The sequence below is a fragment of the Condylostylus longicornis genome, unplaced genomic scaffold, assembly GCF_029603195.1.
Source record: "Condylostylus longicornis isolate FDR11 unplaced genomic scaffold, ASM2960319v2 ptg000048l, whole genome shotgun sequence".
NCBI classification, from domain to species: domain Eukaryota; kingdom Metazoa; phylum Arthropoda; class Insecta; order Diptera; family Dolichopodidae; genus Condylostylus; species Condylostylus longicornis.
Genome location: NW_026578017.1, coordinates 102,793 through 120,886, shown reverse-complemented (window position 1 = coordinate 120,886; position 18,094 = coordinate 102,793). Strand labels below are relative to the sequence as shown.

The window sequence follows — 18,094 nt, the reverse complement described above, 5'->3', positions numbered from 1 at the left end:
TAAGAATATTTGTATAACCTTAATATGAAATAATTACCTATAAAAACTATATCCAATATTATAACCCCAAAAATATTCAATATAAATAATAAATTTCATAAATAATACTAAAATATAACTATATGACTGTCTGACATAACTTGACAACTGAGTGACATCTTCACCATGTGTGGATAATATTGTCTTGGTTATCCGCAATGGCAGCACGCAAAATGGCTCTACTGAACGATAGATGGCCAGGAAAAACATTGTATTAACCATCGAGTAGATAGCTGCGGTAGACTAATCATCTGCTCAGTGAAAATTTACTGATTTTCGAAACGGAAGCAGAGCCTCGGATAAGAAATATTGACAACACGGTAACGACTATTGCAACTAAAATAAGGACAAGATTTGCACAATGGAATATTCGTACACTAATGGAAACGTCAAGACTGGCTCAATTAAAGGTGGAAATGTTTAGATATCGAGTAAAAGTTATGGGTGTATGTGAAGTCAGGTGGGCTGGTAGCGGCGAAATAATCACGAAAAATGCTAGTCAAATGTTATACTCGGGGAATGATCAGGGAGGTAGTAATGGAGTTGCAATATTGTTAGATAAAACCATTAGAAAATCCTTAATAAATTGGAAACCAGTTTCTGATAGAATCATAACGGCTAAATTACACCCCAGACTAAGAAAGATGACGGTGGTTCAGTGTTATGCCCCCACTGAAACCTCAGATGACGAGGCTAAGGATGAATTCTACTACCAACTAAGTAACGTATTAGAACAAATTCCCCGGTCTGAAATAATTGTGCTAATGGGCGACTTTAACGCAAAAGTTGGTACAAGAGACTAGTACATTACCCAGTAATGTAGTGGGTCCATTTGGCTATGGCACTTTGACCAACAATGGCAGACGTCTCATCGAAATATGTACAGAGCACAACTTGGCAATTGGTGGAACATTGTTCCCCCATAAAGACATTCATAAATACACATGGGAATCACCAAATGGCCAAACCAGAAATCAAATCGACCATATCTGCATCAGCAACAAATGGCAATCCCTACTAGACGTGAGAAATCGTAGGGGTGTTGATATCCACAGCGATCATGTGCTTCTTACTGGTGATATAAGATTAAGACCATCTTCGATCCACGATAGACTTAACAAGAGAATGTGAAAATTAAATATGGCGGGGTTGGCAACTGAAACTACAAAGAATGAATTTGTATCCAGCATTCAGAATGCACTAACCACCGAATGTAACATTCAGGAAATATACAGACGTACGGGTGAGGAAGTACTTGGCTTGGTAGAACCAAACCGAAAAGAATGGATATCAGATGAAACATGGTCGAAAATACTGCAAAGAAGAAAGATTAAAGAGAAACTTCTCGCACAACAATCAGAAACCTTGAAACAACAATATAATCATCTAGCAAGAGAAGTGAAAAGATCTGCCAGAAGAGACAAACGAAAGTTCTATATCGAGATAGCCCAAAATGCAGAAACAGCCGCACGCCGTAACAATATGCGCGACTTATACAAAAACATTCAGAAGTTGACAAATAGAAGAAACAATAAATACCCAGCCAGAAATCTCAATGGTGACTTACTTACCTCCACTCAAGATCAAATGCAGAGATGGAAAGAGGATTTCGAAACAATAGGAAATAATAACAACAGCATAAATAACGAACCCATAGAGGCAGAATCGAGAATCCACGTCCAAAACAATCGCATCAACCAGGGCACCCCAACGCATAGAGAAGTCATGCAGGCCATTGACAAGCTGAAACGTAATAAGGCCGAGGGGCAAGATGGTATAGCAGCCGAACACCTAAAAATCAACAGTAACACAGCCGCTCAGAATTTGCAACCGATCATGGAACAGATTTGGCATAATGAAACTATACCGAATTCTTCGAAAAGAGGCATAATAATAAAGATACCCAAGAAAGACGATCCGAAGAAGTGCAAGAATTGGCGTGGAATCACCATACAAAACTCTATTAATAAGGTTCTGGCCCTGATAATTCTCGCAAGAATAGAAGATCAAATAGAATTGCGGGAAGAACAAGCTGGTTTCCGTAAACAACGCAGTTGCATGGACCAATCAAACACATTGAGAATCATTGTGGAGCAATCAGTTGAGTGGAACTCACCATTATACATCACTTTCGTAGATTTCGAAACAGCATTTGATGCAATACATCGCGAAAGCATATGGGAGGCACTAAGAAAGAAAAGAATCCCGCAAAAAATAATCAACATAATAAAGGCACTATACGAAGAAAATGTAACTAGAATACTACATGGTGGTGCGCTAAGTGAGCCAGTAAACATAAGCACTGGAGTGAAACAAGGCTGTCCACTCTCCCCGGCGCTCTTCAATTCAGGCCTAGACGAAGTAATGAAAGAAGTCACACGCACGCCTAGAGCTTTAAGATGGTCCGCCTAGAGCGGACGACATTGCCCTCCTTTCTCATACATATGAAGAGATGCAAGCCAAACTCGATCTCCTGCACGATAGAGCAAAAGAAGCTGGACTCCGAATTAACACAGACAAAACTAAGTCCCTAAGAATAAATAGCCGGGACTCGGGCCAATTCAAGATAAATAATTCACCAATAGAAGATGTAAATAAATTCAATTACCTCGGTAGTATAATTACTACTTAAGGGGGTACAGAAGAAGACATCTTCAATAGAATCAGGCTGGCTAGAGCAGCATTTGGAAGAATGTGGACTGCGTGGAGATCGTCTAGGCTGAGCAGAAAAACCAAATTAAGGCTGTTCGCAACTTGTATAAAGCCGATATTGTTGTATGGGAGTGAATCCTGGCACGCAAATCAGTCCAGCATTAATAGTGTTCATGTATCAGAAAAATATGCGGAATCTTCTGGCCAAGAAGAATATCAAATGCTGAGCTGTGGAAGCTCGCAGGTGAAGAGCCCGCAATGCTACAGATAAGAAGAAGGAAATGGCGCTGGTTGTGGCACACGCTAAGAAGACCACAGGCTGCGATATCGCGCCAAGCATTAGAGTGGAATCCACAAGGGAAACGTAAAGTTGGAAGGCCGGAAATGACTTGGCGTCGAACAATAGACAAGGAAATCATTGAGAGCGGCAAGATCTGGGCACAAATAAAACATCTGGCCCGCAACCGAGTGAGATGGAGAGGCTATGTGGAAGCCCTATGCTCCCCAAGGGAGTGAACAAAGGAGAAAAAAAAAAAAAAATCTCCCAAAGGAGGGAGAGGTCAGAAAGCAACACTTCTGATGCAGGGTCCTCAAAAAAGAAGTCGATGAAAGGTGACGTTGAGGAAAAGATCCGTGGGAACATTCACCAACAACACCCAAAAATGACTTCTTATCGGGATGCAGTAGCACAGGTTAAGGTGGCCATCGCTCAAAGATTGCATCTAGAAGAAAAACTATCCGAAGCCAGATGGGGAAAATCAAAGTAGCCGTCATGGATGAAACGGATAAAATTGTGGGGCGTAATTCACAACTCATTGCAACATTGCAAAGGGATGGATGGATATCCGTGACATGCAACAATCAAAACACTAGGAATTGGATCAATCAAGACACTAACTACTGTCTGTAAGAAGATAGAACCTTGGGACGGCTGAAACGTCTCGTGATGCTGGACCACGGCAACATTTCTAAACAACATTTGTGCGTCACCTACATGATAAAAAACAAAACAATCATCAATCTCTCCAGGCACAAATTTCTCAGCACGATAGGGATGCAAATAGGTAGGACTAATAAATATACACCAAGCAAGAGCTTCTACGGACGCCTTAGCACGTATATTTGGGAAGGGTTACCTCGAAATTGTCCTTATCCAAGAGCCTTACATAATTAAGGATGAGGTTAAAGGACTTTCAGGTGAGGTATAGTATGATAATGCAACTGGAGGAAAGCCAAGGGCCTGCATGTTGGTTAGTAAGAGACTAAAATATCTTCCAATTCCAGACTTTCGCACCAAGGATCAGGTGGCTGCAATTGTGAAAGTGTGGTCACCAGGCGGTTTGTTGCATGGTTATCTTATTGCATGCATGTTTATCCTCCCGGGAGGCTATGACCGTCCAGAGCAGCTGAAATAATTAGTGGACTTTTGTGGGAGGAGGAACTTCCAACTAATAAAAGGAAGTGATGCAAATGCACACCACACCGTCTGGGGAAGCAGCGATTTAAACAAGAGAGGTCATTCACATCACTCTGTGCACCGAATTTATTAGCAATAGGGTCGAAGGGTAGGATGTGTCAAATGAGACATATATGTACGATCACAGACAGATCAGATTTAACATCATGATGTCGGATGGTCTTACGGAAGAGATGGTCCTTAGATGGAAGATGCTATAGAGTGCGCTCTGTACCTTCTTCTGTCAGGACCAAAACGGACATCGAGCTGTCTAATGGAAGCTTCACAGTGGCTATTATTGATGCCTATCGTGGCTGTTATCCTCACAAAACGTAGGAGCAGGGAACGATTAACGAGTTCCACTCTGTTTGGTGACCGCATCGCGTACTCTAAGGAGGTCCAGTATTTGGAGGTAACCTTGGATGATTGTCTCTCCTGGAATACTCATATAGGCCGGGTCATTGAAAGGGCAACGGAGGCCCTTGGACGTGTAGGAGTTTTGTTAACAAAACTTGAGGCATTACTCCCAGGGTAGCACAGTGGCCGCGATAGTTGCCTACGATGTGGTGCCGTAAGGTAGAACAGATGGTTGTGCTGTTGGGAAGGCTTCAGAGGCTGGCTAGTCCGGGAGTTACTTTGGCAATGCGGACAGCTCCCACGGCTGCTTTGGAGGCATTGGTTGGATTGACTCCGTTGCATCTCTACATTGCGCGGGAAACTTGGCTGACAACTAACCGATTTTTTGCTAGTGACGATATTGCGGAGAAAAGATAGACATACGCCATTCATGTGGCTTTCGTTGAGAGTGATTCAATTCTTTTCTCTCGGACGGCTGTCTCCCACGGTATAACTTCGGTCGGGAATAGTGTTTCCTGATTGATATATGTTGGGATAGGTTGGCTCAGACTTTGAGACTGGTTCGAGTGTTTGGTACAGTTATGGGCTCAAAACGTACTCGGTAGTGGGTTCAGGTTTATACGGAGTCCGGCCGAACGCACATATAAGCACAAATCTGGATCCGTATTGCTCGGTGTTTTAAGCTGAAATACATGCAATAGAAATGTGCTCTCTGACAGCAGGGTGGCATTTTTAGTTTCTTAAGCGCAGTGAACTTTAGTAAACTTTAGTTTCTGGAAGCGTATCCTCTTTTGTTTTTGGGCCAGCTTCATAATATTATTTTTAAAAATACATATTCAATATTTACTTATGACTTATATTTAATTGCAAATTTTGATTTTTATTTAATCTTTCTTTCCGTTTTGATAAAATACTTACATTCATTCTATTTAAAATTAGTAAAAACTGTTATTACAAATTATAAAGTGATAAAATTCGGCGAATGCGGAAATCGTGCTTTAAAAACCGTCATGAAAATTATTAACCTGTCAATCAAAATCGGCGAACAAGGAATTCCAGCTTAAGATAACTGACGGTTTACACACTTCACAGCTCACGAATTTATACATATTTTAAGGCCTATTTTAAACCTGGTAAATTTCTCATAAAAAAGTTATAATTCAATCTTAATTAATGTTAACATATGTACATATTATATGTATTTCTGTTACAGCAACATTGACAAATTGATTACAAGAAAACCTTTCTGTCTCTATTTTTGCAAACCCTAATTGTATTAACTATTAAAAGCGCCATAATAATTATTTAGTGCTTTTAATAATTCATTAAATATAAAAATAATTTTGTAATTATTATAAAATTCAAAATCCAATATTATTTCAAATTTAGACTCTAATTTAAAATCTAATAAAACTTTTATATAAATTTGTTTTATTTTGTGTATTCCAGAAATGAGAATTTTTTTCTTTCTGCGAGAAATTTCGTCATTGTTTCTCTTTTTAAAGTTTTTTCAAGTTTTATCCCAGACAGACCTATTGTTTAATTTTATAGTATCTACATCCATAAATATATTAATTTTTGAATTTATTACCAGAACTGCTGACAGAATAGGAAACTCTTTAATATTTTTTTTCAATGACTAAAAATTTCGTTTGTTTTGAATATTTCATCAATAAAATTTTATTTGCATAATCGATTTTTTAAATTTTAGAACAAACGATTTTTTTCGTTAAAAGTTTAAAAAGGTATTACAATACATAATTTAAAACATTTTGATAATATTATTGAGAAAATAAAAACAACACAGCTTATGAGTTTTTACAATAATCACGCTATTAAACACTATGGTATATAACATTTTCATTATGAATTTTGTTTCATTTTCTTATGTTTGTGTGTATCATATTAGTTAAAAATCTTTTATTTTAAACAAAGTTTATGTATTTTTTTTTTGTATAAATAGTAAAAAAATTGTGAAATACATATTTAACTTAATATCTACATACATTTCGTAAATATATTAAGTTTGATATATTCTTATTTTTCCGCATATATAAGTATTTATCTATGTTATACAAAAATGTCATATTATTTTCATACATTTTTATTGTACACTATATGTACGTATTTATTTAAATAGTGTGAATTATACAGGTTACATTGATAGGGAATTTTTTTATTTTTCTTGGGTAATTTTAAACATCTAGATATACAATTTTTATTTTGTAAAATGCAACAAAAAAGTGATCTTATGAATTAATTAATTTTTTTTCTTTTAATTTTCGTTCGCAGAAATTTAAGAAGCACTCCGTTACTTCTAAGTTTTGCCGGAAAACTGTTTTACTTTATACAAATCAGTTGCTTTCGTATTAACTCACATACTGAATTGGGTAGCGATCGGATAACGAAAAATTGAGCTTTCTTTTTTATACGTCTCATCTAAATGATACCGAAAGTAAATAATTAATAAAGTATCATATACTTCCCAGCAGTAAAATGTTAATTATTTAGTTTTTCTAAAAAATTTTGTGTAGAAATCAAAATTTTTTTAAAATAACTTTTCTTTATTAATAATAAAATAAACATATTTTTAAAAGAATTTTTTTTAAAAATGTCGCAAAAGTTTTAATATTTTTTACAATGTAAATGTAATAAAAAATTATGGTAGTAAAACCGTACATAATGTTTTTATAAATTATTTTGAAGATATTTGTTCAATAATTGATAATTAACGTTATTTATAACTTAATATACAATACTTATAAATATTACACAATACTTGTCATTTATTTATCGTTATTTATATGCAAATTCTTGTTATTTATAGAATAATATACGTACGTACATATTTAATATTATGCGTAATGTAATATATTTATTGTCGACTTAAAGTAATTTCATTACCAATAATTAATTAAAAGAAAAGAATAAAAACTTGTTTTTTTAATTGCTACAACCCTTCTGAAATTAACTGTTCCAAAAGTAAGAATGGGGACATTTTTTTAAAACAGCCAATAGAAAAATTGTTAAAATAATTAAAAATACGAAAAATTATAATATAAATTAATAATTTATATTCCGTAGCTGTACTTTCAAGGCTTTTTTATCAACAGATAATTATACATCATTCTGTTAACTTAAACATCATTTTTTCCTTCTTCATTAACGTCAAAAATAGTAGCCATTGTTTTTTGAAATTCTTTATAGAAAAGTAATAAGTTTCAACCTTAAAAAAAATTTATACTAACTTACATATGTTCATTTACGTCCGCTATGTGTACAAGTCGATTTGAATGTCGATATTTTATATAGCTTAAGTGCAGAATAAAAACTAAAATATCATTTCATTTGTTCATTTTTTGTGTTAATATTCATTTTTTGTGTTTATTTATTCATTTTTTAAAGTATTTAAGATACTTTATATCTAACAAGTCCCAATACTCAATTTTTTTACGAAATATTACGAGTTTTTGGTTTCGTTGCTGGTTTTTTCTTTAAATGCCACTGATCGTGTCATATTTTTTATTATTTTTTTCTTTTTTTTAAGTAAAAAAGAGTTTAATATTTTAAAAAATCTCAGGATAATGTCTTTATATCTAACAAGTCCCAATACTCAATTTTTTTTAAGAAATGTTACGAATTTTTGGCCTCGTTGTTGGTTTTTTCTTTAAATGCCACTGATCGTGTCATATTTTTTATTATTTTTTTCTTTTTTTTTACGTAAAAAAGAGATTAATATTTTAAAAAATCTCAGGATATTATACACATTTTTTAAAAAGCTTAAATTATATTGCACGAAAAAGAAAGAAAGGTAGGAGGAAAGAAAAAATGAAAAAAAATTTCAAATTCATATTTCAGTATGGTTTCAAATGTTAATGAGGAAGGATGTATGATTTTTTATGCACATTTTGTGTTTCCCAATAAGGTAAGTTGAGTAGTGTCGGCTAACAAAAATGTTATTAAAAGTAATATAGGTTGACACATTTCAACAATTTGAATTATCTCATTTCGATTATTCATACGTTACTTATAAAATTGTTTCAAATAATTTCAGTTAGTTTTTAAATTATTAAAAATAAATATGTATGTACCTACTTCCAATAAATTTTTTTTAAAATAATTATTTTAAAACTATTTCAAACATGTTATATTGAGTGCTTCAAAAATTTTGCTGTGCTCTTTTTTCATATTTTATTAGCAGGTAAACAAGAGCAATCTATTTATAAAATGTTCCTGCATGTGTATGTATGACCTATCTTAATTCTAAACGGAAAGAATTTTAAAATACCTGAACAAAAATTTTAAAATACCTGTTATTTTACAGTCGGAATTTTCGAGTCATTTGGTAAAATACCATTTATTTCAAAAATAGAAAAATATTCAAATCCGGTCATAAAAATATATGATTGTTTTTTCCAAACATTTTAAATATTTTTTTTTCTTAGGTAATTGATATAAATGATAGTAAGTTTTTAATATTTTTTCAAATAAAAATAGAGGTAAAATTTTGAAGTTTATATAAAATTTGTATTTAACAAATAATATTTGATTGTATTTTAGATATTATTTTCTAATTCCCTCTTCAAATTTTTTCTTTACTATGTATTTATATCAATATTTAAGAATTATCTTTCATTAATTATATTTTCAACTTGACACCACAGGTACTTCCCATATCTTGCGTTGACTTACCCTATGAGAAAAAAAAGCTGTTCACTTAAAAATAATGAAATGCTTTCAGTAACAAATAAAATGTTGAAGGCGAAGGTTGTGTTTGTTGTTTTTCCGCTTTTTTTTAAATTTTAAAATAATTATCAATGAAAATATTAATATATTTTTTTGATTTTTCAAATATATGTTCTAAATTTTACCTGCTTTATAATAAGTGTGAATTTATTTAAATATTTCTTCTCAAAAAATAGCCACTTCGATTTAAAAAAGGCCATATAAAATAAGGTGTGCTTTCAAGTTTCTCTCTGAGCATTGGGACTTGTTAGATATAAAGACATTACTCAGGATATTATATACATTTTTTAAAAAGCTTCCCATTTAAATTCTATTGCACGAAAAAGAAAGAAAGGTAGGAGGAAAGAAAAAATGAAAAAAAATTTCAAATTCATATTTCAGTATGGTTTCAAATGTTAATGAGGAAGGATGTATGATTTTTTATGCACATTTTGTATTTCCCAATAAGGTAAGTTGAGTAGTGTCGGCTAACAAAAATGTTATTAAAAGTAATATAGGTTGACACATTTCAAAAATTTTAATTATCTCATTTTGGTTATTTATACGTTACTTATAAAATTGTTTCAAATAATTTCAGTTAGTTTTTAAGTTGTTAAAAATAAATATGTATGTACGAGTACCTACTTCCAATAAATTTTTTTTTAAATAATTATTTTAAAACTATTTAAAACATGTTATATTGAGTGCTTTAAAAATTTTGCTGTGCTCTTTTTTCTTATTTTATTAGCAGGTAAACAAGAGCAATCTATTTATAAAATGTCCCTGCATGTGTATGTATGACCTATCTTAATTCTAAACGGAAAGAATATTACATAAAGAACAAAAATTTTAAAATACCTGTTATTTTACAGTCGGAATTTTTGAGTCATTTGGTAAAATACCATTTATTTCAAAAATAAAAAAATACTCAAATCCGGTCATAAAAATATATGATTGTTTTTTCCAAACATTTTGAATATTTTTTTTCTTAGGTAATTGATATGCTTAAATGATAGTAAGTTTTTAATATTTTTTCAAATAAAAATAGAATTAAAATTTTGAAGTTTATATAAAATTTGTATTTAACAAATAATATTTGATTGTATTTTAGATATTATTTTCTAATTCCCTCTTCAAATTTTTTCTTTACTATGTATATTTATATCAATATTTAAGAATTATCTTTCATTAATTATATTTTCAACTTGACACCACAGTTACTCCGTATATCTTGAGTTAACTTACCCTATGAGAAAAAAAAGCTGTTCACTTAAAAATAATGAAAGCCTTTCAGTAACATATAAAACGTTGAAGGCGAAGGTTGTGCTTGTTGTTTTTCCGCTATTTTTTAAATTTTGAAATAATTATCAATGAAAATATTAATATATTTTTTTGAATTTTCAAATATATTCTCTAAATTTTACCTGCTTTATAATAAGTGTGAATTTATTTTAATATTTCTTCTCAAAAAATAGCCACTTCGATTTAAAAAAAAACCCATATCAAATAAGGTCGTGTTTTCAAGTTTCTCTCTGAGCATTGGGACTTGTTAGATATAAAGACATTATTTAAGCAATCTTACGATATTATACACATTTTTTAAAAAGCTTCCCATTTAAGTTCTACTGAACGAAAAATAAAGGAAGGTAGGAAAAAAGAAAAAAAAAATTCAAATTCATATTTTAGCATGGTTTTAAAATGTTAGTGATGAAGTATGTATGACTTTTCATATACTTTTTGTATTTTGTATAAAATTTGAGTTAAATTTTGAAGTGTATATAAAATTTGTGTTGGTAAAACAATATTTAATTCTGTTTTAGATATTCATTTCTAATTCCTTCTTCATATTTTTTCTTTATAATTTATTAATATCAATATTCAATAATTTTTCTGTCATTAATTATTTTTTCATTTGACCATTGGTGCAGTAGTTATGGTACTGATCCTTTGACCGAAGGGTCGGAGGTTCAAACCCCGGTCAGGTCATTTTAAAAATTATATTTAATATTATAACTTAATATAAAGTACCAATAAATATCGTTATAAGTATTAATCTGTAGTTTAAGTGTAGTTTATAATATCATTATAAGTATCGATATTAAAAATTAAGAAAAATAAACAGCAAATATTAATAAACTTAAATATTTAATACGAAAAGAAAAAACTACGGCAGGCTAGTCACCTACCAAGTTAAAACTCTATGACACAATGAAACTAGGGCATTATATCACGCTCATGCTCATTCTTATATCAGCTATTAAAAAAAATTATTTTTTCAACTTGACACTACAATTACTTCCCATATCTTAAGTTAACTTATCCTATGAGAAAAAAAAGTTGTTCACTTAAAAATAGTAAAATACTTTCAGTACCATACAAAATGTTGAAGGCGAAGGTCGCACTTGTTGTATTTCCGCTTTTTTGTATGTATTTTAAGAATTTTAAAATAATTGTGAATTAAAATATTATTATATTTAATTGATTTTTTAAATATATTTTTGAAATTTTACTTGCTTTATAATAAGTTAATATTTTTAATTAATATATTTTATTATATATATACGTTTTTTTGAACTGGTATAATATATACACGATCATTTTATATACATACTACGTATGTATATGGTTAATATTTTAAAACATTTTTATATATACATATGTAATTTACGATTCAATAAAATTCTGCAATTACAAAATGAACATTAAATATTACAAACACTAAGATATTTTAATTTAAATATTTTACAATTTAACATTTCTTATGCATTATGTTTCTAATAATCAACAATTTGAAGTGGACCCAATGTGTGTATTACATGTACATATATATATATAACTACATTTACTTCAACGGATGATTTTTAGCTTTTGTAAAAAAATATTACGTTTTATCATAAACGATTATTCTTACTAATATACGAGTATTAATTTGAATTTTTGGAAAACATTTTTATTATACCCGTGCGAACGCATGTTCGAAGGGTATATTATATTTGCCTTACGGTTGTAGCGTTAAGAAATAATGGTCTGAGATATTAAATCAAGGTTATTTATGTTTACACGTGTAATATGTTTTTGATCGGTGTCGATCGATGTGTAATATGTTTTTGATCGGATTCTGAGTCGATTTGACCATGTCTCTTCGTCTGTCCGTCCGTCCTCCGCAATAATAGCTCAAAAATTAATTGAGCCAAGTTTTCCAAAATTTCACCAATGATTTATTATGGTAAGTACCAGAACCCTATTTAAATTAGATATGATTGGGGCACTGATTCGGGTAGCTGCCATACAACTTCAAAGTTTATTAGGATATATCGCAGAAATTATAGAAGTTATAGCATTGAAATTTTACACAAGCTAATATATTGTTAAGAGTATTGTTTTTGATAAATGTCGTTGAAGTTGCTTGGCTTCTTTGGCAGCTGCCATATAACTTGAAAAATTATTTAGCTATATATCTTAAAAATTTTCAACATACAGTACTAAAATTTTACAAAAACAAATATGGTAACATGGCAGCTGCATTGTTAACATGTTACGGAGATACCTGAGATATACACATGAGCCCTCTTGATAGCTGCCGTACGACTTCAAAAGTTATTTGGCCATATCTCAGAAATTATTCAGAGCATAGATTTGAAAATTTGCCCAAACAAATAAACTGTTCGGGCTGTTATATTTGGTAAAAGCCATTGAAATTTCTCGATTGTTTGTGGTAGCTGCCGTACAATTTCACATGCTGTTTGTTCATAGCTTGGAAAATATTAAAGTTACAAAGGTGAACTTTTGAACAAACTAATTTGGTGATGTGGCTATCATTTTCAGCAAAGTTCTTTTAGATTGTATGGTGAAAATAGCGATAGACATAAAAAGCAAGAGGTTTTTTGAATCTATATGTTAATTATATCCGATATTTAAAATCATTTATTCGTACGGGTATCACAGACTTGACACGATCAACTACATCTATTATCGTTTTTTCTTAATTTAAATAAAAGTTGTAAATGCTAAAAACATCGAGATTTTGATTTTTCGTTCAAATTTTAAACTACTTATATAATATAATCCGCCAATTGATTTATTTTAAACAAGATTCCAATTAAAAAGCTTAAACATACGTATATACATGATTTGTACATATGTATATGCACATATATTATACGTGACAATTAAATGTGTGTTAAGTATAAATAATAATACTTAATTTTCTTTTTTACTTTATGTTTTCAATTTTATAAAACAATCACAATATTTGAGCTTATTTGACCTGGTCTTTCCAAAAATTTTATACGTTCATTGTTTCAGTGCGAAATCGGTTGATTATTTCTCTTTATATACGCAAAAATGTGTTTTTGACCCGTAGTAAACATCTGGTTACTGACGCCTGATTTCTTTCAAAAGTAAGGAGGTTTCGCGGACGGTCGAGCGAAGCTTTAATATGAAATTTCAAGCAAATCGGTTGAATAATTTCTTTAAAATGGTCAAAAATGTAAAACATTCCCGCTAAAAAGTACAGCTAACGAGGCCTGATTTATCCCAAAAGTTGATCAAGCCGTGGCATGGTCCAATAAACTTACATATGTATAAAATTTCATCAAAATCGATTCAGTCGAATTTGAGATACACGCATACAGAGACCGACAGACCGAAGCATTGCTAAAAATAGTTTACTTACACTTCCCTATTGTGGAGAAGTGCATTCCCACCGAAAACTCGATATGCAAAATTTCTTGCCATCACATAACCTACCTGTTGTATACACAATACGGTTGCTAAAAATACATAGGGAGCTTTCTATGTTTTAATAAACGCCTTGAAGATAATATATGTTTCGGTTAATTATTTTCATTATTTTTAGTAAATCTATAATTCACATTAACGAATACTTTTAAAAGGTATTGTCACAATAACGAATGCTGATTTAATGTGCACAAGAGAATAAACATTATATTATGAAAAGTAATTTTTCTGGTCAAAGAGATCGAGGAATATTAAGAAAAAATCCAATCGACAGGATTTAAGAGTTTCATATAAAAAATTCATATTTTATGTTCAGTCGAATTGTAATCACTTATTTCATAGATTACAGTATTGAAACTTTCTCTCTATTTTCATTAAAATTACATGTTTCATTTTACATTTAAAATATTTGTAGAAATTGCATTCTAAAACAGTTCTATATTAACAAGCTTTAAGCAATCAATTTACTATTATATAAATAATGTTGCCTTCAAAAAAATTGCTAGATTCCGTGACTTCAATAATGCGCTTACGACGTAAATTTTACAAGGTATCAAATCCAAAAAAGTTTAGTAAAAGCTCTTGACATTTTACACTTTTCCTCAATGCGTTTTATACGTAGTGGAGACATAAAAAAAAAGCAAAACGGGTATTGAAAAAATCGAGCACGCTTTTGTTATACCTTGTGATATAAATGTCATAAGTAACCAATTAAATAAATTAGCAATTATTTTCAGCAAAAAAGTGCTAGTTATTTATCTTAATGGAACTTTCTTCATGCAACTGTAGAACAGATGGATGACGTAATCAAAGGAACGAATTAAAGGCAGAAGAATTAATTAAAAAATTTTTCTCCTCGAACTTGACTCGAACCAGTGACCTGCCGCTTTCTAGGCGGTCGCTCTACCAACTGAGCTACAGAGGCATGAAGAAATTGCCGACGAAATGTTCTCTACATTGCTTTATACTGTAATTCACATGATTACTAAGTATTTGTTTTGTTTACATTCATTGCTACATACAATCTACTATTGAAACACACAATAACAAGAACATATATATTTATAGGTATTGTGCCTATTATACTAATTATATTATGAATTTTGCTAATACAACATCATAGTTGTGAAATTAATAAGTAATGTGCTTTAAATTGTGAAATTAATAAGTAATTTCCATTAAGTTAAATTATTAGTGTAATAAGAACATTACTTATTAATTTCACAACTATGATGTTGTATTAGTAAAATTCATAATGCTAGTTATTAAGTTTTTTTTCTAAAATGCAGCACAAAAATGCAATGTTTTTAATGACTTGGTAAAGTTTGTTAAAAATTAACATTTGCACAGAACTTTAAATTGAGCTTTTCAAACAAATGTCAAAGTACGTAATAATATTGTAAAAATGGTTTTTTTTACAATGTAAAGGTATTGAAAGCTTTGAGACGGTACTACCATCGTACTAATACCGTAATTAAATCTTTTTTACAGCATTATTGAAGTCACGGATTATATATCATCGTATAGATACTTTTTATTCTTTTGTACAACAAATAAAAAGTAATTAATAGTAGAAATAGTAGAAATAAAAATTATGAAAAAAAATTATATAAATTTGAAATAAAATTTTTACGATAAATAAAGCCTCTTATATGTCATTTGATACATACAAAATATAAAATTTTTTTAATGCTTTTGTCTTTCATTTTTTAGAACTTTTCCAAAATTTTTTTGACAAAAGTAATTATTAGTTTCACTCTGTCCGTCCGTCCGTCCGTGTACACTTTTTTTGTTTACAAAACTTCTACACTCTTGAAGATAGAAAGCTGAAATTTAATACGTACATAGATCTTTACTAGAAACTTATATCCGTAGAACAAATTTTTTTCCATCTCCATCCCCTCTCAAGTCGCCTCTTGAAATTTGTAAAATTTGAGTTTTTGACACTTTATATTTCCGAAACCGCAAGCTTTTTCTAAATTCCATGATATTAAAAATATAATTATTTTATTAACTCACACAATTAACCCTTAAACTCGAGCATTATGTTAACCCCACTTTATATTATTTTTGCTTTATTTCAAAGAGTGCAGAAATCATTCATATAAATATATGCAATCCTAGAAATGGTTTTGTATATGAATGAAAATAATTTTAATAGTGTGATAGGTATACAAAGACTGTATTTAAAAGCAGAATTTTCACTTGTTGAAGGGAAAAGTGTTACAATACAAACCATTGACCCAAATTTATTTGTATATAATAGATTTGTATATGTTTGACCCAAATTTATTTGTATATAATAGTAGATTTAAACAAGTAGAAACGTTTCATTCGGTATTAACCGACTGATAAATACCCTGCACTTTGACCATCTGAGTTTAAAAATTCGTTTTTGAAATATCTAGAAATAACTATAATTGCTAAATGGCAACTTCTTGAACCTGTTAAGCCACTTAATAGAAACTTCAGGGATATTATATCTGACCTGTAAGTGTAGGACTCCCGAGTTTTATGAATCTAGCCTTAATATTTTTCCAAATATTGAAAATTAACTTTCGGAGCTGTATTGCAGCTACCCGAACCAGTGGAGTCATTCTATTAAAATTTTCAGAACATAATTGAAATGTAATTGGACACATTCTTGTAAAACTTGATGTTAGTATCTCTATCACTTTTTGAAATATTTAAAAAAACCTCTTTGAGTTGTATGGCAGCTACCCGAACCTGTTATTCGAGTTGGTCCAATTACAATAGCAGCCGTCGTTGGCACAAAAGAAAAAACTTGTGAAAGTTTGGTGCCGATTGCCTTATTCGTTTTTGAGTTATCAGGCGATCGGACGGACGGACGGACATGTCTAAATCGACGCAGAATTTTGCGCTCTGGGCAAGAATATATGTATACAAGTCCATACCGGAGACGATTCCTTGAAGTGGTTACAAACTCCATACCCAGGTGAATATTCGCTTCACGAGGTTCAGTGTATAAAAATTAATTTTGAAAAGACTTTATTTACAATGTAATTTGTTGAACTTTTATGTTTGTGTCCCTTTTCTTATGTGATTTGTTCATTAAAAAAAGGTTTTTAATGCAATTATGTTTTTTAAATGTATAAAAAATTAACATTTAGAAAAAAAATTCAATCAATACAATATGCCATGAATTTTATTAAAAACTAAAAGAAGATTTTATCAAAGTTTTTCTTTACATTTTGTACAGAACGTATAAGAAGACAGAAAAAAGCAAAATAATACAATAATCTGTTATTGTACTGTTAATTTGCCAAAAAAGTTAAAAGCGTATCGATTCTCTTTGTTTTATATTTGTTTTATCACCAATCCACTAAGAAGAAAATCGATAGATCTTATTAAGCGACTTGGTTTTCCTGATTTAGCGCTGAAATTTTAAAAATTCTGTAGTACCAGAATTGAGTATTTAATGAATTTAAAAAAAATTTTATTCTAAAAATTCTAGTTATAAAAGGACGTCAATAAAAAAAGAAAGGTAAATGTGACAAATTTATTTGTGTATATAAAAGGTTTTTGCTGGTAAAAAAAACCAATACACACTTGCACAGAAACCGAGGCGTTTGTAATCGTACAAATTACGGGCTATACGAGTATGTATAAAATCAATTTTGTTTTGTGTTAGAGAATTTTTGCTTCCATGTGAGTGGGAATGCTTATACATACATAATGTATGTTTTGAAACGAAACTAACAATTATCCCAATAATCAATATTTTATGAGCTTTTCAAAATCAATTTTTGATTTTACTTTTATTACAGTCTTTTTAACTAAAATCGAAATTTTATCATATTTTTAAATATTAAAAATTCAATAGACAAAATCCAATAAATCTTAAAAACCAGTCATAGAAATACTGAAATAAAAATGCCTACATAAAGCTAATTTTAAATTTGTGATGCTAAATAAGTTTATGAATTAGAAGCTCATAATATGCGCCAAAATAAAGCACAAAATATGCTTTTAGCAGTTCCCATGACCTCAATAATGCCTTTACGACGTAAACTTTACAAAGTATCACATTCCAAAAATTTTACTAAAAGCTCTTAACATTGTACGATTTTTCAAAATGCGTTCTATACGTAGTGCATGCGTAAA

The 18,094-nt window shown here is 30.4% G+C and overlaps 1 protein-coding gene across 1 annotated transcript; it reads left to right on the top strand.

Annotated features, from left to right (window-relative positions):
• The first annotated feature begins 419 nt into the window (after positions 1 to 419).
• On the top strand, positions 420 to 1,170 carry LOC129610759 (craniofacial development protein 2-like). The gene is made up of 2 exons (XM_055523453.1): positions 420 to 764; positions 826 to 1,170. Exons 1-2 carry the CDS (start codon positions 420 to 422, stop codon positions 1,168 to 1,170), a joined length of 690 nt encoding a protein of 229 aa, XP_055379428.1.
• The last annotated feature ends 16,924 nt before the right edge of the window (positions 1,171 to 18,094 follow it).